The sequence below is a fragment of the Carcharhinus amblyrhynchos genome, chromosome 7 (assembly GCF_965287045.1).
Source record: "Carcharhinus amblyrhynchos chromosome 7, sCarAmb.v2.hapA, whole genome shotgun sequence".
NCBI lineage: Eukaryota > Metazoa > Chordata > Chondrichthyes > Carcharhiniformes > Carcharhinidae > Carcharhinus > Carcharhinus amblyrhynchos.
Genome location: NC_137330.1, coordinates 10,609,894 through 10,631,522, shown reverse-complemented (window position 1 = coordinate 10,631,522; position 21,629 = coordinate 10,609,894). Strand labels below are relative to the sequence as shown.

At 46.9% G+C, this 21,629-nt stretch overlaps 1 protein-coding gene across 4 annotated transcripts in view; it reads left to right on the top strand.

The window, feature by feature from the left end:
* dst (dystonin) overlaps window positions 1-21,629 on the top strand; it is a 614,201-nt gene that overhangs the window by 268,427 nt on the left and 324,145 nt on the right. For 3 of the 4 annotated variants that reach the window (XM_080191940.1, XM_080191941.1, XM_080191942.1), the window contains 7 exons: window positions 1,763-1,890; window positions 10,335-10,428; window positions 10,542-10,696; window positions 13,857-14,316; window positions 17,031-17,159; window positions 20,661-20,738; window positions 20,877-21,038. In XM_080191940.1, the coding sequence (XP_080048066.1) occupies window positions 1,763-1,890; window positions 10,335-10,428; window positions 10,542-10,696; window positions 13,857-14,316; window positions 17,031-17,159; window positions 20,661-20,738; window positions 20,877-21,038 (1,206 nt within the window). Of the gene's footprint in view, window positions 1-1,762; window positions 1,891-6,927; window positions 7,105-10,334; window positions 10,429-10,541; window positions 10,697-13,856; window positions 14,317-17,030; window positions 17,160-20,660; window positions 20,739-20,876; window positions 21,039-21,629 lie in introns of those variants that run through there. The other variant, XM_080191943.1, reaches the window with a different exon arrangement.

Sequence of the window (21,629 nt, the reverse complement as noted above, 5' to 3'; positions counted from 1 at the left end):
GTCCCATGGACAAACATATAAAAAACATTTTTTTTCAAAAGACCGTCACTAATGTGTTGAGGAATTTTTAAAAAATATCCTTCACCCAGAGAGTGGTTAAAAAAAAAAGCAACTACTTATTAGGTGTCACTTAGATGAATAGCATAGATACATTGAAGAGAAGCTCAGTAAACATGTGAGGAAGTGAGTGAGGAAATGTTATTGTTAATAGCATTTGATAAGTTAGGATGTTGAGAGGCTCCTGTGGGGCATAAACATCAGCATAGACTCGTTGACCTGTTTTAAGTGTTGTAAGTCCAACTTAAATGTAGTAAGAGGTCTCAGAACACCAGGTTAAAGCCCACCAGGTTTATTTGGAATCATGAGCTTTCAGAGCGCTGCTTCTTCATCGGATGGACTCACCTGATGAAGGAGCGGTGCTCCAAAAGCTCGTGAGAATGCCATTATTTGGAGCAGAAGAAAATAATTCCATGGACTGGAGATCCATCAGTTTGTTTGCTGCTTTGTAGTTTGATGAGCCAAAGGAGAGGGGGAACCTTTTTAAAATTCATTCCTAGGATGTGGAGACCGATGGCAAGGCCAACATTTGTTGCCCTTGAGGAGATGGTGGTGAGCCATTGCCTTGAAGCACTGCAGTGGTGTAGCTACACCCACAGCTCCTGCTCATGAACAGGACCGGTGGGATTGGGGGCAGGAATTCCATGATTTTGACCCAGGAAAATATCCTCAGTTGTTTGTTGGCATTTGCCTTTTGCGTGTTGGTGCTCCAAACACTTTCTATCACCATAGTAACATAATTAAGACAGAAATTTGAAAATAATGACTTCACAGAGGGGAGCCAGAGAAAGCAAACTGTGAAAAGACATTCAGTCTCCAACCTGCACAATTGTTCAGGTCCCCTTTCAGAATCATGTGCCTTGATATTTTCTGAATGGATCTTTATCCCTTTGTTCTGCCTATTGAATATGGAGTATATCCTTTGATTGCTTTTTGATAATATTTGTTACCTGTTAACTCTTGGTGGCACACTCTCTCAAAAGAAGTCACACTTTGATTTCTGAAAAGAAGCACAAGGAATTAAGTTAAAAGTTTATTAATTAGTATCACAAGTAGGCTTAAGTAAATAACACAATGAAGTTACTATGAAGGTCTCCTAGCGGGGTGTCTGAAGGGGGAATTTAGCATGGCTAACGCACCTAACCAGCGCATCTTTCGGACTGTGGGAGGAAACCGGAGTACCCGGAAGAAGCCCAGACAGGAGGAGAATGTGCAAACTCTGCACGGGCAGTGACCCGAGCTGGGAATCGAAGCTGGTCCCTGGCGCTGTGAGGTAGCAGTGCTAACCACCGTGCCACCGACAGTTCTCCTCCCTCACATCCCCTCCACTATCACCTCCATCCTCTTTCCATCTGTAATTTCCATCTAATATGATAGTTTTTATAATCCTCACACGGTTTTCCTTTCCCCTTTGTTCGTTGGACAGTCTCCATATCTACTTGTTACTGAGACGAACAGACGCTGTTCTTCTTCTTCTTCCTTCCTCACTCTCAATACTATCTTCTTCCGTATTTCCCAGAGTTTGTGCCTCCCTTTTGAATAAGTTCTTTGCTTCCTGTTAGTGAAGTGAGCAGGCTGAGTGCGTACTCCGCTCCCTCCATGGTGCCGTGTAGTGTCACATCCGCAGATTTGACCTGTTCTCCAGAGTTGTTCAGAAAATGAAAGATCTGTGTTTATTTCATCCTTGACCAATACTGTTTTCTAGATGTGGATCGAATTTGGTCGCATTAAGCTCCCTCAAGGCTACCATCCAAATGACGTAGAGAAGGAGTGGGGAAAGTTAATCATCGCAATGTTAGAAAGAGAGAAGAGTTTACGACCGGAAGTGGAAAGGTTGGTGAAGACTAGAGTTAATTTTGATTCAATGCAATGATTTTTTGCTTTGGGTGTCATTGGGCACGGCTTATTAACTAAATCAGATTTCTGTCCCTGGCTTTCAGTCACACCTGAAACTTGTGCCTGTGCTGGGATCATTTAACTGTGGGTGTTCTGTGATTTTCGATTTGATATATTATTGTCACATGTATTGGGATACAGTGAAAAGTATTGTTTTTTGCGCGCTATACAAAGCATACCGTTCAGAGAGAGGGAAAGGAGAGGGTGTAGAATGTAGCGTTACAGTCAAAGCTAGGGTTTAGAGAAAGATCAACTTAATATAAGGTAGGTGTATTCAAAAGTCTGATGGCAGCAGGGAAGAAGCTGTTCTTGAGTCAATTGGGTACGTGACCTCAGATCATTTACTAATGGAAGAAGGTGAAAGAGAGTATGTCCAGGGTGTGTGGGGTCCTTGATTATGCTGGCTGCTTTTCTGAGGCAGTAGATGGATTCAGTGGTTGAGAGACTGGTTTGCGTGATGGACTGAGCTTTGTTCACAACCCTTTGTAGTTTCTTGCAGTCTTAGTCAGAGCAGGAGCCATACCAAGCTGTGACATATCCAGATATGGTGGTCAAAGTTGATGAGAGTTGTCGCAGACATGCCAAATTTCCGTCGTCTTCTGAGAAAATAAAGGCTCCGGTGGGCTTTTTGTCACTTTGTGCTTAGTAAGTTGTGCGATTCAGAATGCTTAAGCACCTTTAGAATAGATGTATTCCTCACCTCTTGGCGTTCAGCCTTAATGTTTGGGCTGGTCACAAGAACACAGTTAGGAGCTGGAAGATCTGACACGGCCTATCGAGCCTGCTCCCCCATCCAATACGGTGATTGCTGATCTTGGGCTTTCCTGTCCACTTCCTGGATCTCTTGATGCTCCAAGAAATCTGTCTATCCCAACCTTCAATGTATTCAACAATGCTACAAATCCCTGTGGAGTAGAGAATTCCGAAGGGTCATGACCCTTGGAGTGAAGTAACTTCTCCTCATCTCAGTCCTAAGTGATCAGCCCCTTATCCTGACACTGTGCCCTTGTGTTTTAGATTATCTGACCAACTGAAACAACCTCTCAGCGTCTACCTTGTCAAACCCCTCCAGAATCTAGTTTGTTGCAATGAGACCACCTGTCATTCTTCTAAACTCCAGAAAATAGGAGTCTCATTCACTCAGCAATAGGACAGCTCTCTCATCCCAGGAACCAATCTGGTGAACCCTCACTGTATCACCTCCAACGCAATGGCAACAACAGCAACTGGATCGTAGGTAGTGGATAGTGAGGTTTTAATTTAAGACTGCACAAGATAGTTCTTAGAATAGAATCCCTTTAGTGCAGAAGGAGGCCATTTGGCCGATTGAGTCTGTACCGGCCAAAATCTCACCCAGGTCCTATCCCCATAACCCCACACATTTATCCTGCTAATCCCCTGACACTACGGTCAATTTAGCATTACCAATTCTACCTAACCTGGACATTTTTGGATTGTGGGAAGGGGCTGGAGCACCCGGAGGAAACACATGCAGACACGGTGAGAACATGCAGACTCCGCATAGATAGTTACCCAAGCCGGGAATCGAACTGGGTTCCTGACGCTCTGAGGCAGCAGCGCTAACCACTGTTCCACCATGCCACCCTTCTGAAAAATCACGCACCATTTCTCCTTCAATGTTCCATCTTGTGATTCATTAATGCTTCTAAGAAATTATGTGTCTACCAAACGGTTGTGGTGAAATACAGATGAAGGGCGGGATTTTACAGCTTTGCTCATCCCAAAACCGTAAAATCCCACCAGAGGTGAAGAGACCTTTCTAATGTCCACCCCTCGCCCACTGCGATTCCCGTGGTGGGCGGGACATTAAAATTTTGGTCTAAATCTTTCAAGTGGAACTTGAATTGTTAATAGCTTTTCGGTTAAGCTAACTTTATGACAAAATTGTCTCTGCCCTGATCAAGTAAATGCCTTCCACGTGGAAGTGACTTTATTTCCGGAATATTCTGCCTTTTTTTTAATCAGTAGTGTCCCAAGTTGGCTGACGTTAACACTGCAATGAAGTTATTGTGAAAATCCCCTAGTCGCCACACTCTGGCGCCTGTTTGGGTACACTGAGGGAGAATTTACCACGGCCAATGCACCCTAACCAGCACGTCTTTCAGACTGTGGGAGGAAACCCACGCAGAGAATGTGCAAACTCCGCACAGACAGTGACCCAAGCCGAGCATCGAACCCGGGTCCCTGGCGCTGTGAGGCAGCAGTGCTAACCACTGTGCCACCGTGCTGCCCACGTTCATCTTTGTAGCGGTCTTGGTGCATTTGTAACAGAAATTCTTGTTTGCTACTGTTAAGTACCTCACCCTCGATGCTGTTCTTGCATCTCTTTTCAACATTAATGACCTCATCAAACAGTGAAGAAGGGTTTGTTCTCATTTTGGACTGAAGCCAGGAACACAAATGCAAGTTGGAAATTCAAGTTCATAAATTACAGAGTAGAGTAAGCTGAAAATCCCAGTGAAAAGTTTCACACAGAAGGCTGCCTTTGTGCAGAAAATTGCAAGTGAAAATAGCATCAGCAAGTGGATAGTAATTGTTGCAGTGAATCGAATTGTTCTGAATTAACTAGCTCAGCTCCTCAGATGTGAGGGCTCGGGGCCGAGATTCTTTTAGAAGCAAGAAAGACGTGCATTTAGATAGCCCCTTTCACAGCTTTTTAGGATGTTCCAAAGCACCAATAAAGTACGAGCTAAATGGCTTGACTGAATGTCTCATCTAAAAAAAACAGAACCTCTGGGAGTGTCAGCTTGACTCATCGGCTGGAGTCTCTGGAGTGAGGTGGAAGTGCTGCTATGGCCTGATGCCCATTATTCTCTCCGCCTGTTGTTAAGTGCTGCATCAAAAGTTAGACTATTTTTGCAATATGTTGAAGAGCCAGTGGGTGAAGTTTTTAAGTTTATTTATTAGTGTCACAAGTAGGCTGACATTAACATTGCAACAAAGTTTACGGTGAAAATCCTCCAGTTGCCACACTCTGGCACCTGTTTGGGTACACTGAGGGAGAATTTAGCACGGCCGGTGCACCAAATTTCATGCCTCATGGACTGTGGGAGGAAACCGGAGGAAACTCGCGCAGACATGGGGAGAATGTGCAAACTCCACACAGACGGTGACCCAAGCCAGGAGCCGAACCCTGGTCCCTGACGCTGTGAGGCAGCAACGCTAACCCAAATGGGCAACCTTGTGTTGTACTGACCTGGAGAGACCCAAGAGTCAACAGTCTGGCTCATTGGGTGTTACAAGTTAGCTGATGTCAGACTGTTGAGTCGTGTAGGTACACTGCGATTGCCACCGAACTGAAGGAATGGCAAAACCAGACAACGTCCCTGTTTTGGACGCTGAATCTTTTGAAGAATGTGAGTGTGGAAAGGTCTGAACGTTGAGCGCGTGAGCAGAGAGAGGATGAGAGCCAGAACCATGTCTCGCGCTTCAATGCCTTCTGTTGTGAACTGCCCCTCACCGTGTCGACTTGGCACATGATGATAGACTGTTTGTGTGAGACATTGGAGAACTGGTCCCTACTTGTGAACAATGATCCATCCTGATTCACTCTCAATAAAAATAGATCTTTTAATCTAATAATAAACTCATAAAATAATGCCCTGGCAGGGTGATGCTGACTCAACCACTTTGAGCTGAGAATGGTTCCTTCCTTTGTTGTTTAACGAAGCGTGCAAGATATTCATACATAGAATTGAGACATATAAGATGATGAATGGGATGGATAGGATAGAGGTGGAGAGACTCTTCCCGCTCAGAAAGGACAGTAGGACTAGGGGGCACAGCCTCAAGATAAAGGGGGGTCGGTTTAGAACGGAGTTGAGGAGGAACTTCTTGACTCAAAGGGTGGTGAATCTCTGGAATTCTCTGCCCGTTGAAGTGGTGGAGGCTGCCTCGCTAAATATTTTTAAGAAGCGGGTTGATGGGTTTTTGATAAGAGAGGGGATTAAGGGTTATGGGGAGAGGGCAGGAATGTGGAACTGAGCCACGACAGATCAGCCATGATCTTATTGAATGGCGGGGGCAGGCTCGAAGGGCTGGATGGCCTACTCCTGCTCCCATTTCTTATGATCTTATAAGGTGCACAATAACAGCAAGCAAAAAATTTCTGTTACCAGTATAACAAGAAAGCTATTAAAATGAAGAGGCAGTGCAAATGCTGAACAACGGAATCTTTTCATGTGGAATGAGATTCAGAGTAGTGACAATTGCGCAGTGTTTTTCACAGTTAAGCTATTTGAGTTTATCATAGAATCCTGCATTGCAGAAGGAGACCATTCAGCCCATCGAGTCTGCACCGACCACAATCCCACCCAGGCCCTATCCCCACACATTTGCCCTAGCTAGTCCCCCTGACGCTAAGGGGCAATTAAGCATGGCCAATCCGCCTAACCCTTTGGACTGTGGGAGGAAACCCACGCAGACACGGGGAGAACACGCAGACTCTGCCCAGGCAGTGACCCCACGCCGGGAATCGAACCCGGGTCCCTGGCGCTGAGAGGCAGCGGTGCTAACCACTTGTAGTTTTTAGAAAGATTTTATGGACGTGCTTGGGAAGGGTTAAGCGGAGTGATGGTAAAATCGTTGTCTTCTTTTCATCACCTGAAAGAGAACCTGGAGAGGTTTTGAGTGAACTGGAACACCTTGTTTGGTGGTTTTTGATATGGGTAGGGCGGTGAAAAGGAGTGTCCCAGATTTATTAATAATGGACGAAATGACACAACGAGTATGCGTGCCCGGCAGCAACATTCCTGGTTGCTTAATCAGACTATTAAGGCCTGATTGAGTCTGCAGGTGAGGTGTCTCGCTCGTACTTGTACTGCAGTGAGCATAGCTCAGTGCGAGGCAGCAGCAGACCCGCAGAGAGGCTGCTTCTGCTGTTCCGCTGTGTTGCCGACAAGAGGCTGTTGAGGCTTTGACAGCCCCCCCCGGTGGCGGGGGGTTGGTGGTGGGGGGGTGGCCGCTGGCCATGTTGAAAGCCAACGAGCAGGCGATTGTCTTCAGCGACCCTTCCTCCCCGTGTCACAGCAGCGGCACCAGTTCCGTCGGGAGTTTCTCGCCCGGCAGCTCTGGAGGGAGGACGTTAGTTAACTCCTGGTCATCCTCCAGCAGTGACATGGATGGCGCGAGGTAAGTTCTGCGTTGTCAAGGCGTGCACCTATGCAGTGTGCCACCTGTAGATTATCGACACGCGCTGGCTGGAATTTTACTGCCCCGCCCACCACGGGAATCGAGGTTGTGGGGGGGGGGGGGGGGGGGGGGGCGCGGTGGGGGGGAGAGACAGTGGACAGATCTGTTGACCTCGAGCGTTATTTTAGGTTTTGGGGCCGAGCGAGACCACAAAACCTAGCAAGCCGTCTGAAACTGATTGATTCAATGGAAACTTGCCATCGGGATAAATATTTGAGCGTTAATAGTGAGTGAGCTAGTTTATTTGGAAAGAGTGAGGTGGAATGGGACTAATTCAGTAGCTCTGTCTGAAAGCTGACACAAACACATTGGGTTAAATCGCTGTCTCCCTTGCACTGTGAAAATCTAGGGGCTTTTCCCAGTAACTTCATTGCTGTGTTAATGTAAGCCGACTTGTGACACTAATGAGTACACTTTAAAACTTTTAAGAAAACGTTAAACAATCTATGATTGCTTTGTTGTACACAAGTTAAGTAGATAATGTTACCAAATTAATTTAGAATCATAGAATCCTACAGTGCAGAAGGAGGCCATTCGGCCCATCGAGTCTGCACCGATTACAATCCCACCCATAACTCCATATATTTAGCCTAGTTACTCCCTCTGACACTAAGGGGTAATTTAGCATGGCTGATCCACCTAACCCACACATGCTTGGGCTTTGGAATTTAATGGATCTGTGGTGTCCATATGGCTGAATACAGCTTTAGAAATGCATTGATTGACATGATGTGATGGGCTGAAGGGCCTTCCTCACTATAGTGCGCGATGATTCTATGAATTCCATTCTGTACTTTCCTCTTTTACACTCCCACCATCTCGAACACAAACTAACACACACTCTGATACCATGCCTTTCCATTATCATCGCTGCCTGCTTTGACTTCTGTTTACTTGCATCTATCCTGAGGTTCAGTCCTGCCTTATTTTTCCCAAAGCAAGTCCTGGATAAAGAGCCCAAACTTAGTCCATCGCTGTATTCTTAACAACAGCAAATTGCATTTCCATGGGGCTTTGAAGATAGTGAGACATGTCAAGGCACCTCACAGGAGTGTTCCCCAAAGCCACATGAGGAGATATTGGGGCTGATGATGAAAACGATGGTTGGAGAGGTTACTCACGGGGTGTCTTTAAAGGAGGGTAAAAAGCAGGAGGTTCAGAGAGAGAATCCCAAAGCTTGGGGTTCAGGCAACTGAAGGCATGGCTGCCAATGGCGGAGTGATTTAAATTTGGGATGATTAGGAGGCCAGAATCAGAGGTGTGTAGACATCTTGGAGGAGATCACAGAGACTGAGAAGGAAAAGGCCTAGAGGGATTTGAAAACAAGGATGAGCAGTCTAGAACCCAGGAGTTCCTTCATCAGGAGTCATTGTATGTCAGTAGGCACAGTGGCAATGGGTGAGTGTGAGTAGGACATGGGCAATAACATCATTCTGGATGCTGTCAAGTTTAGAGAGGATGCCGTGTGTTGAAGCAGTTGAGACTGCAAAGGCATAGGCGAGGATTTCAGTAGCAGGAGAGCTGAGGCATTATAATTTAGTGACATTACGAGATTGAGAGAGGTGGTGTGTGACTGGGCAGGGAGTCATCAGCACATATGAGAATTGTTACTGTGTTTACAGATGATGTTACTGAGGGGCAGCACGTAGGTGCCAAATCTGAGGGAGCCGAGGATTGACCCTTGGGGGGGACAGCTCCAGGAGTGGAGAGAAACCATGGTCAGCGATTCTCTGACTAAGACAGGATAGATAAGAATGGAAGCTGGCAAGTGAAGTTCCACCTAGCTGGACAACATTGGAAAGGTGATGGAGAAGGATGGCGTGTCAAACATGGAGAAGGATGGTTACCTTTGTCACAGATGTCAATTTTGACTTTACTAAGAGCTCTTTGGATACCATGGTGGGACGAGGGGGCAAGCCTGAGAATCATTTACAATGTTAGCTAGCACGGAGCCCAGGAGAGGCGGGTCGATGGTCAGCAGTTTAGCGGGAATCGGGTTGAGGGAGAAGGTGGTGTTCTGGACAAGATGGGTTCAGAGAGAATCATAGAATCCTACCGTGCAGAAGGAGGTTATTCGGCCCATGAAGTCTGCACTGACCACAAACCCACCCAGACCCTATCCCCATAACCCCATGCGTTCATCCCACATAAATTTTGCATGTCCAATTCACCTATCTGCACACCTTTTGACTGTGGGAGGAAACCGGAGCACCTGGAGGAAACTCGCGCAGACATGGGGAGAACGTGCAGACTCCACACAGCCAGTGCCCCCAGCCAGGAATTGCAGCTGGGTCCCTGCGAAACAGCAGTGCTAGCAGCTGTGCCACCGTGCCAACCTCAGATGGCCGAAATCTTAGCAACGAAGAAGTGCGTGAGCTCCTTGCACTGAAAGGTTGAGGGAAACAATGTGCCTTTGTACGTGCAGTGGAGGTTTCACCACTGTCTATTTTTGTGCCACTTCACGGCATTCGAAGCTGAGACAGTTAATTGTGGGAATTGCAGGCCTTTCCACCTGTGTTGGGCACTCCCACGTCATATAAAGCAATCAAACCCTCAATCAGTCGTAACAGTGCAGAGGAGGGCAGTTTAGCACCTACGTGAAATAAGGAAAGAACATATCAATGTATCAGTGAACTGGGTTTTAGTCAGAATAACAGAACATTATTAAAATCTAAGGAGGTCGTTTTGTATGGATAATTGTGTATAAAACAGGTGATCACTCACCAACCACCATTCTATATTCCTCTCTTCATGTGGGGTGGCACGGTGGCACAGTGGTTAGCACCACTGCCTCACAGTGCCAGGAACCCGGGTTCGATTCCCAGTTTGGGTCACTGTGTCTGCATGGGTTTGCTCTGGGTGCTCCGGTTTCCTCCCACACTCCGAAGATGTGCGAGTTAGGTTGACTGGTCGTGCTAAATTGCTCCTTAGTGTCAGGGTGGGTGGTATTGTTGTCGGTGTTGGCTCAGTGGGCCAAATGGCCTCCTTTTGCCCAGCAGGGATTCGATGGTTTCTGTTGGAATCGCCAGAAGTAAAAGTTGAGAGAAATGAATGTGCAGCTGGATTGAAATAATTCATTCCACTTTACAGCCCGCAACTGAAATAGCCCCTGCCCTCTTTGAGTTTTAACTTTCATTTGTTTCTCTTTTCTTAAAAACTTCTCTCTCCAGACTTGAAAAGCTGCAACAAATCGCCTGCAGACTCCAGTGTGATAGCGTGGCATGTGAAGATAAGCTGCTCCGAGCACGAAATTCCCTCCAACTCGTAAGTAACGTCCTGAGCGATCGATCGAGGTTGAATTATTTTGAGGTTTCAGGTGCTGACCTGCTGCAGATAACCGTGTTCCTACTTTTCAAAACATTCCCAACTTATTTCAGGATGTGCAGCGGCTGGAATCGGGACTGCAGTCTCAGAATGAGCAGGAGGTCGAAGGGTACCTTTTGGAATCGGAAAATCTCATCCGTCAGCAGATCGTGGACGCCCAGATTCTATTCGACGGGAAGTATTATCAGGCAGACCAACTCGTTCAGAGGTAGGGTCCTGGAGCTCGAGGGCAACACTAAAATAAAAGTTTATTGATTGATTGATTAGTGTCGCGAGTAGGCTTATTACTTACGTGGCGAAAAACTGCAGCAGGCGACGGTGCAGAGGGACCTCGGGGTCCTTGTGCATGAGTCGCAAAAACCCAGCTTGCAGGTGCAGCAGGTGGTCAGGAAGGCGAATGGGATGCTGGCCTTCATAGCGAGGGGGATTGAATATAAAAGTAGGGAGGTCTTGCTGCAGCTGTATAGGGCATTGGTGAGGCCGCAGCTGGAGTACTGTGTGCAGTTTTGGGCGCCGCACCTGCGCAAGGATATTTTGGCCCTGGAGGGAGTGCAGAGGAGGTTTACTAGGCTGATACCGGAGTTGAGGGGATTGAGCTATGAGGAGAGGCTGAATAAACTAGGCTTGTACTCGTTAGAGTTTAGAAGAATGAGGGGAGATCTCATTGAGACGTATAAGATGATGAATGGGATGGATAGGATAGAGGTGGAGAGACTCTTCCCGCTCAAAAAAGACAGACAGTAGGACTAGGGGGCACAGCCTCAAGATAAAGGGGAGGCGGTTTAGAATGGAGTTGAGGAGGAACTTCTTCACTCAAAGGGTGGTGAATCTCTGGAATTCTCTGCCCGTTGAAGTGGTGGAGGCTGCCTCGCTAAATATTTTTAAGAAGCGGGTTGATGGGTTCTTGATAAGAGAGGGGATGAGGGTTATGGGGAGAGGGCGGGAAAGTGGAACTGAGCCACAACAGATCAGCCATGATCTTATTGAATGGCGGGGCAGGCTCGAGGGGCTAGATGGCCTACTCCTGCTCCTATTTCTTATTATTACAATTAACACTGCATTGAAGTTGTTGTGAAAATCCCCTTGTCGCCACATTCCGGCGTCTGTTCGGCAACACTGAGGGAGAATTCAGCACGGCCAATCCACCTAACCAGCACGTCTTTCAGACTGTGGGAGGAAACCCATGCAGAAACAGGGAGAAGGTGCAGACTCTGCACAGACAGTGACCCAAGCCGGGAATGGAACCCAGGTCCCTGGCGCTGTGAGTGCTAACCACTGTGCCACCCAACAATGACCCTACAACTTCACCTCAATTAAAATATGAAATGGAAACTTCTTGTTTCGCCTGTATATTCTTTTCTTCTTCTCGTGTCAATGTTTTTTTTGGATAAGCTTTCTCCCCTTCTTTTCTTTGTTACCACCTAACCGAGATGTCTTAGCACACTAAGGTGCATCTACCCAACCTGCACACCTTTGGACTGTGGGAGGAACATGGAGCTCTTGGAGGAAACCTTGGGTAGGATTTTCTGGCTGCACTTGCCCCAAGGCAGGAAAATCCCGCCCGAGGTCAACGGACCTTTGCATAGCCCATGTCCTGCCGCCTACGATCCCTGTGGCGGAAAAGGCAGGAAAATTCCTCAACTCTGTCCAGCAATCTCAATTCAGACAAGTAGTGCACCAGAATCTGCCACATTGATTGCACTAACCAAACTTGTTACTAATCACGACAATCACCGCACTTTAACAAGTACTCTGAGGTTTTGAAACGCATTATAGAAAAGCAAGTTCATTCTCGGTGAGGTGGATTCGCCATGGTAAATGTGTGGGGTTACAGTAATAAGATGCGGGTAGATGGGCCTCAGTTATGATGGTCTTTTGGAGAATTGGCGAGGATTCGATGGGCCAAATGGCCTCCCTCTGCACTGTCAGAGTTCTACGTAGAAGCTCTTTCAGATCCCCCTCCATTTCAAATTCAAGGCGTACCGAGGCGAAACGTAGCACGCTGCTCACTGCTGGAGCCGAGATCAGTTCCCTCAATAGAAAACAAATGAATTCTTTCTGAGCTTTGCAAAGCTTTCTGCAATGAAGCTCACTCCAAGTTCTAGTAGGTGTAAATCCGCAATGTGAAAAATTGTCACAGGTCGAGAGAGTTATATTGTGTTTGACAGAAGGAAGGCGTTTACTTGGAGGGAAATGTTACGTGAGTATGTTTCAGAGGAGTTGCTTAGTAACAAAAGGACAATGCATCCTACTGTACAGATGGATTTGGAGCAACGCTGGATTGTTGTATAAGTGGAAAGAAATGGAAGGATGTTTGAATAGAGTTAAATAAAGTAAATAGAATGGGAGGAGGCTTGTGTGGAGCAGGATGACAGACTTCGATGGCTGAGTGGTATTATCGCTGGACTATTAATCCAGAAACTCAGCTCATGTTCTGGGGACCCGGGTTCAGATCTCACCATGGCATGAATTCAATTCTATTGAATTCTATTGAATTGAATTCAATAAAAAATATCAGTAATTAAGAATCCACTGATGACCATGAAACCATCGTCAATTGTTGGAAAAAAAACATCTGGTTCACTAATGCCCTTTGGAGAAGGAAATCTGCCGTCCCTACCTGATGTGGTCTACATGTGACTCCAAAGCCACAGCAATGTGGTTGACTTTCAACCGCCCTCTGAATAAGGGCAACTCGAGATGGACAATAAATGTTGGACAGCCAGTGACCCCCATTTCCCATGACTGAATAAAAATAATAATGGAATGGTGGTTTCTGTTGTGAATTCTACACTGAATAGACGATGGCTGGAGACAAATTCACAGGAAGCTGTCAGCTCCATCTAGAGAAGTTTCGTCAATGGCAGGTATAGAAGTGAGTAACGTCACTCAGGAGCACTTCCGAGATGGATGTTTAGGCACATGTGCTGGGTTACGATACAAGGAATTTTTTATCCTGAACCTGATTTGGCTTATGCTGTAAAAGATGCCACAGTGCTACTTTATAGATGAGCCATGGAGTTCTCCTTAGTTTCCTGGCTTATGGCGAACAAGTGCTGGAGCGTGACGACTAGGGGATTTTCACAGTAACTTCATTTTAGTGTGAATGTAAGCCGACTTGTGATACTAATAAATAATCTTAAACTTTTACTGATGCTGGCAGTGGTTGCAAGGATTGGGAAACATCTTCCCACAACCAGCATCTCTGAAATTGCTGAGCTGGAACAAGTGTGTTATCGCTATGTTCCTTTGTGAAAATCATATTTAACGTACCATTTAAGTTACCCTAACGTTTCTGAAAGGCAGTTACTTGGAAAAGTGAAACCCCAAGTGATAATTGGGAATACAAGGTGCTTTTCTTTTTGCAGAGTCACCAAGCTCCGTGATGAGCTGATATTACTGAAGTCTGATTACTCATCAGTGTACAGTAAAGGACGCTCCTTATCCACAGAGCAGACCCAGCTGATGATTGCGGGCTTAAATCAGAGCATGAATCAAAGCTTCTCCTCCGGCTTCTCCCAGAGCTTGACACCGTCCCTGACTTCCAGTTTATCTCGGAGCTTGACTCCAAGCCTGACACACGGTTTGACCCCGGTTCACACCCCCAGCTTGTCAATGGCGCTGTCCTCCGGCCTGAAGCCTGTCCTGACACACGGGTTCATTCAAGGCTTTGTCCCCTGTATTGACACGGACAAGATGATGACGGTGAAGCTCATGCAGATCAGAAAGCCACTGGTGAGATCGCAGATCATTGACCCGTCTCTGACAGAGGAGGAAATCAACATGAACTTCTTGCAGGATTTGTTAAATTGGGTGGATGATGTGCAGGTAAGCAATGCAATAACAATATCTGTTTTCCTTTCTACTCACCATGTTAATTTTTGCTTTTGATTTGATTTATTATTGTCACGTGTTAGGACACAGTGAAATATATTGTTTCTTGCGCAACTGTACAGACAAAACACACCATTCATTGAGTACATGAATGTATGTACAATGCCTAGTGATGTTATCACTAAACTATTAAACTCAGCTAATGTTCTGGGGTCCTGGGTTCAAATCCTACCACAGCAGATGGTGGAATTTAAATCCAATAAAAATGTCTGGAATTAAGAATCTACTGATGACCAGATTGTCAAAAAAAAACCCATCTGGCTTAGGGAAGGAAATCTGCTGACCTTACCTGGCCTGGCCATAGCTATATGACTTCAGAGCCACAGCAGTGTGGTTGACTCTCACCTGCCCTTCAAGGGAAATTAGGGATGGGCAATAAATGCTGGCCAGCCAGCGATGCCCATGTCCCACAAATGAATAAAAGCAAAACAAAGGGGAGAAGGAAACGAGAGGGTGCAGAATGTGGTAATACAGTCAAAGCGAGGGTGTAGAGAAAGACCTATAAGATAGGTCCATTCAAAGGTCTGATAGCAACAAAGCAGAAGTTGTCCTTGAGTCGGTTGGCACGTGATCTGAAATTTTTATGGCATTTGTAGTTTTTTACTTTTGTAATACGAGGATCATGCCAGTTTAATCTGATAATGATGAAAATTTTCACCACGGTTTTTCTTATTTGAATTGGAAAACAGTTTGGCTGTAAATGTTGCATCAGATTTCGCACACGAGAGAGCCTGGAATCCACTGTTGAATGAACGTTACTTGATCCGCTTCAACATTATCAAGTGAATGTTCCCACCAGATTCCTGCCTGGCACCATATCTTCCAAGCAGATGGAATTGTATTTCAACAGGGAGCAAATGTGTTCCAGCCTGTCTGTGTAGCTCTTTTTCAGCCTGGCTTCAGAGAGCTAGAACCTTTTTCTTTATCGAGACAGCAGGAATTGTAATTATGGGGAAGGATTTTGTGCCCGGGCTAACTGCGATTGCAAAAATCCCATGAGAGCTGGAAAACCGGAATCTCACTGATGAGATCGCCTTTTTGGATTTTGCCCACTGCCTGTCAGTGTCGTAGTGAGTGGAACCTCATTTAAATACATTTAATGAGGGGGGCTTCCCCACTGTAAGGACTTCCCACATTAGGAGTTTACGTTAAGCTGATGAGGTTTGCAACCTTTGTTGAGCATCGTGAATCAGGCAAAGGGAACCTTATGTGGAGGTGGGGGGGAGGAGGTGCAGATCCCTTTGGCAGAAGGCTTCGGTTGGGGAGGTGCACGTGGGCGGTTCACCTTGTGTGGGAAATGGAATGAGGTGCGGATTCCTTTGGTGGGAGGGCTTCAGTTGGGAAGGTCCATATGGGAGATTGCCTGTGTGGGGAAGGGCTGTTCCCTGGGGACCCCGGGGTTGAGGGCAGGGCTGGGGGTTGGCGTGTGTGCACAGAGAGGGGTTCTCCGTTTCTTTGGGGCAGGGGAGCGGGGATTTTTTTTTTTGTTTTAGTTTATAAGATCGGGGCGCCCTTGAGCACTTTACTCAGCGCTGGAAAATATGGAGAGAAAAGCTGGCTGAGCTGCTGGCGAGCTGCACGTTAGTTTTCTCACCTGATCCAGCCCTTAGAAAAATAAATGGAATGTTTTACCATTTGATAAGTTTCTCAACCCCATTCTCCTGCCGTTTCCCTGTAACCTTTGATCCTGTTAATAATCAGGAAGCGATCTATCTCTGTCTTAAATACACTCAATGACCTGTCCTCCACTGCCTTCTGTGTAATGTATTCCACCAGCCAGATTGACCAGGCTCTGGCTGAAGAAATTCCTCCTCGTCTCAGTTCCAAAGGGTCATTCCTTTACTCTGAGGCTGTGCCCACGGATCCCAGTCTCTCCGACTAATGGGAACATCTGCCCCACGTCCACTCTATCCAGGCCTTTCAGTATTCTGTAAGTTTCAATGAGATCCTCCCACGTCCTTCTAAACTCCATCGGGTACAGACCCAGAGTCCTCAAGTGCCCCTCGTACGTCGAGCTTTTCACCCCCGGGATCATTCTCGTGAACCTCCCAATACCGTGTCTTACCAAACAGTGCTCAACCACCTTCGTTTATCTCACACCGTACTGCCTCTGTGATTGGTCAGTGGTCATGATGTGGAGATGCTGGCGTTGGACTGGGGTAATCACACTAAGAAGTCTGACAACGCCAGGTTTAAGTCCAACCGATTTATTTGATAGTGAACTCACAAGCTTTCGGGGTTTGCCCCTTCGTCAGGCAAAGGGAGAGTTCTGGCCTCAGACAGGGCATATAACAGCACAGACAGTTTACAGATTACTGATTAGAACGCGAGTCTTTACACTGGTGTAAAGACTCGCATTCTAATCAGTAATCTGTAAACTGTCTGTGCTGTTATATGCCCTGTCTGAGGCCAGAACTCTCCCTTTGCCTGACGAAGGGGCAAACCCCGAAAGCTTGTGAGTTTACTGTCAAATAAATCGGTTGGACTTAAACCTGGTGTTGTCAGACTTCTTACTGCATTGGTCAGTGGGGCAAGGGATTGCTCCAGCAAAGGGTCAGTGCGCCCCTGATGGTCTGTCTTGTGTGGTGGTGTAAGGTTGATCTTTGATGGGCGTTGGTTAAAATTATTTATGTTTTGTTTTATATCAGGTGCAGCTTGATCGTGCTGAGTGGGGCTCTGATTTACCAAGCATCGACAGTCATTTAGAGAATCACAAGAATGTCCACAGAGCAATTGAAGACTTTGACACAAGCATCAGGGAAGCCAAAGCTGCTGAGGTAACTGACCCGAGAACCATTAGGTGTTTTCGATACATCATAGAGTCCCTGCAATGCAGAAGAGGCCATTCAGCCCATCGAGCCTGCACTGACAGTAATCCCACCCAGGTCCCATAACCCCAAACATTTACCCTACTAGCGGCACAGCCGTTAGCACTGCTGCTTCACGGCGCCAGGGACCCGGGTTCGATTCCCAGTTTGGGTCACTGTCTGTGCGGAGTCTGTACATTTTCCCTGTATCTGTATCAGCTTCCTCCCACAGCCCGAAAGACGGTTAGGTGCGTTAGCCATGCTAAATTCCCTCTGTGTACCTGAACAGACGCCAGAGCGTGGCGACTTGGGGAATTTCACAGTAACTTCATTGCAGCGTTAATGCAAGCCTACGTGTGATACTAAGAAATAAACTTTAAACTTGTACCAGTCCCCCACAGCCCCAGAAATGTTGCTGTTTCGACAGATTCTGTCAAACATTTGAATGTGTTATTTATTGTTTTCGTGCGCTCATACATTCCAGCCTTGGTCACTGTCTGTGCGGAGTCTGCACTTTCACCCCTTGTCTGTGTGGGTTTCCTCCCACAGTCTGAGAGACGTGCAGGTTAGGTGGATTGACGGTGCTGAATTGTCCGTTACCTTATTTATAGAAGAAATTAGATGTCACTCTTGGGGGCCAAACGGATCAAGGGATATGGGAAGAAGGGGGGAATCAGGATATTGAGTTTGATGATCAGCCATGATCAAAATGAATAGCGGAGCAGGCTCAAAGGATCAAAAGACCTAACCCTGCTTCTAGTTTCTATGTCCCTTAGTATCCCAAAATGCATTGGTTAGGGAGATTAGCGGGATAAGTATGAGGTTACAGAGATGGGGCTTGGGTAAGTTACTTTGTCGGAATGTTGGTGCAGACTCGATGGGCCGAATGGCCTCCTTCTGCACTTGGGGGATTCTGTAATTCTATGACGTGACAAAGGTCATGAGGATTACAAAAGGACTTTATAGGGCGGACCATCAATGTAATATAGTCAGGAAGAACATCTTCACCTAGCGAGTGGTTAGAGCGTAGAGTTCATGCCATCTGATGGTTGTGGAGACCAACACAGTCTCGTTTCAGCGGAAGCTGGATAAACGTGTGCGGGAGCAAGAATTGGAAGGGTTGCTAACTGGGCTGGATGAATTAGAATGGGAGAGGCTCGTGTGGGTCAGAAACCCAGTTGGGCCGAATGGCCAGTTGCTGCCCAGTGCATTCTGTCCAATCCTACCTGGCTTTCCACTTCCAGCTGAGCTGGTTGGTTAACTCCTCCTTTCTCCACTGCCGTCCAAGAGGCCAAATAAGGAGACGCCAAAGGCTCAGTGAACACAACTGCAACCTCAGCTATTGGAACAGAAGTAAACCATTGAGCCTTTCAAACTTGTTCAAACCTGTGCAGGCCATTGCTGACCTGTATCTCAACTCCCCTTACTGCATTGGCTCCAGAACATTTAAAATGCTTGCCGAACTAAAAGGCTGTCAAGCTCAGATTTGAAATTTGACAGCAATCTGGCAAATCTAATTTAAGATGATCAAACCCCTGCTGTGCAGAATGAGATCGTTTGGCCCATCGAGCCTACACCGATCACAGTCCCACCAGGCCGTATCCCTATAACCCCATGCATTTACCCTAGCGAGTCCCCCTGACACTAAGGGGCAATTGAGCATGGCCAATCCACCAAACCCACACCTCTTTGGACTGTGGGAAGAAACCAGAGCACCTGGAGGAAACCCACGTAGACACGGGGAGAACATGCAAACTCCACATTGACAGTGACCCAAGGCCAGGAATTGAGCCTGATTCCCTGGTGCCGTGAGGCAGCAGTGCTAACCACTGGGCCACCGTGCCGTTTACTTGTTTTGGACTCTTTGGCAGAGGAGGTAAATTTCTTTCTACCTGACTTACCAATACTTTCAGCACCTTAAACACCTCAGTTAGATCAGCCTTTGTACCCAAGGGAGTATGAACCTTGTCTGCGCAATGCGTCCTCGTTAATTAAACCTTCATTTCCCTGGGAGCATCCTGGCAAAGCTGCTTCCCACCCAGTTCAATGCCAGTATCTCCTTTCTGTGTCGCAGTGTCTGGAACTGAACAGCTCTGATGAGGTGTAACCAGAGACACAGCTGCACAGTTTCTCTTTCCTCCCTCTTGCGATAAAGGCCAGCATTCTGTTCTCCTTTTTCAATTATTTTTCCACCTTTCTGTGCAGCGAGCCTGAAAATTCAGGAGAGGGATGAAGCTGGACCCTTTGCTGAGGACTCGTTCTTCTCAGTCCAATGTATTCTTCAGTTGCTGAATCAGATCCTCCTAAGACCGTAGGACGTAGAAGTGAAAGTAGGCCGTTCGGCCCATCGAATCTGCTCCCCCGTTCAACCAGATCATAACTGATCTAATGTGATAAACCTCAACTCCAGTTTCCCACCCCAGAACCCTTGATTCCCTTACTGATTAAAGATCTGTCTATCTCAACCTCGGACGTGTTAATGACCCAGCCTCCACAGTAGTAAAGAATGTCACAGATTCCCTCCCCTCTGAGAGAAGAAATTCCCCCTCATCTCTGCCTTATATGGATGACTCCTTGTTCTGAGATTGTGCCCTCTGGTTCCAGACTCTCCCATAAGGGGAAACGACCTGTATGTCTCAAAATGTCACTTCTTATCCTTCGAGCTCCAATGAGCTCATGCCCAACCTACTCAGTCTCTCTATGAAAGAAAGTCCTTCCATACCCAGAATCAACCCAGTGAACCTTCTCCGGACTGCCTCCAATGCCAGTATATCCTTCATTGGATAAGGGGACCAGAACAGTTGACAGTATTTCAGACGAGGTCTAGCTAGTGCCTTTTATGGCTTCGGAAAGACTTGCCTAGTTTTATACTCTGTTCCCTTTGAAATAAAGGCCAACATTACATTTGCCTTCCCTATTAGCTGCTGAAGTTTCAAGCTAGCTTTTTGTGATGTATACACACAAATCCCTCTGTGCTGCAGCTTCCTGCGGTCTTTCTCCATTTAAATAATATTCAGCTCCTTTTATTCGTAGAATCCCAAAAACGCAGATGGAGGCCATTCAGCCCATCGAGTCTGCATCGATCACAATCCCACCCAGGTCCTATTACCGTAACCCCACATGTTTACCCTACGAACCCCCTTGATACTCGGATCAATTTAGCAGAGCCCATCAACCTTCAGACTGTGGGAGGAAACCCACGCAGACGCGGTGAGGATGTGCAGACTCCACACAGACAGTGACCTGAGGCTTGAACCTGGGTCCCCTAATGCCCTGGGGCAGCAGTGTTAACCAGTGTGCCCACCCCCCTGCCCAACCTTCTTCCTACCAAAGTGCTTAACTTCACATCCTTCTGCATTATCTGCCAAGTTTCTGCCTGTTTGCTTACCTGGTCTATATTGCCCTGCAGATTCTTCATTTTGAGTTAGCACCTTCCCCTTGTGATGTGAAGCGTTTTTGTTCTTTAAACAGGGACAGATGAGCCCACCCTTGCAGGAGAGTTACTCGGAGAAGCTGAGCCTGCTGGAGAGCCAGTACATCAAGCTGATGGTGAGTGCTTCTATCTTCAAGCCTGGACAGGCGTTTGTGTTTGTGCCTGGAGCAAGTGTGTTTAATGGTGTATTTTGCGTTTTCTTTTCAAAAAAATTTCTTTCTTTTCCCCCTCCCCTTCCTCGATTAAACCTGAAGGCCACTTCCAGGGATCGGGCCTCTCACCTTGACGACCTGCAGAACTTTGTGACGCGAGCCACTAATGAGCTGATCTGGCTGAACGAGAAGGAGGAGGAGGAGGTGGCTTATGACTGGAGTGACAGGAACTCCAGCATGTTGCGGAAGAAAGAATATCACGCCGTACGTCACAGCTGTGGTGGTGAAAGTCGCGGTCGTTCATCCGAAGAGAAGTACTTAAGAATTTCCCCAATCCAGTGCCCAAAGAAAGGGAAGTGTTTGCCTTCCATTCCCTGAGGAAGTCTCAAGGTGCTTCACTTGCCAATCAAGCTCCTTTGCAGCGTGGCCACCGTTGCCGTGTAGCGAATACAGCTGCCGGTGTCTGCAGAGCAAGATCCCAGAAACAGCACATGTTTCAGGGCGGGGTTTTCCAGCCACGCTCACCCTGAAACCGGAAAATCCCACCCGAGGTCAACGGATCTTTTCACATTCCCCTTTGATTCCCGCAGTGGGTGGAAATTCAGCCCTTAAAGCTTATTTTATTAATGTCACAAGTAGGCTTACACTAACACCGCACTGAAGCTACAGTGAAAATCCCCTAGTTGCCACACTGCAGTGCCTGTTTGGGTACACTGCGGGAAAATTTAGCATGGCCAATTCACCCGAACCAGCGCATCTTTCAGACTGAGAGGGGAAACCGGAGGAAACCCATGCAAACGCAGTGACCCGAGGCCAGATTCGAACCCGGGTCCTTGGCGCTGTGAGGCAGCAGTG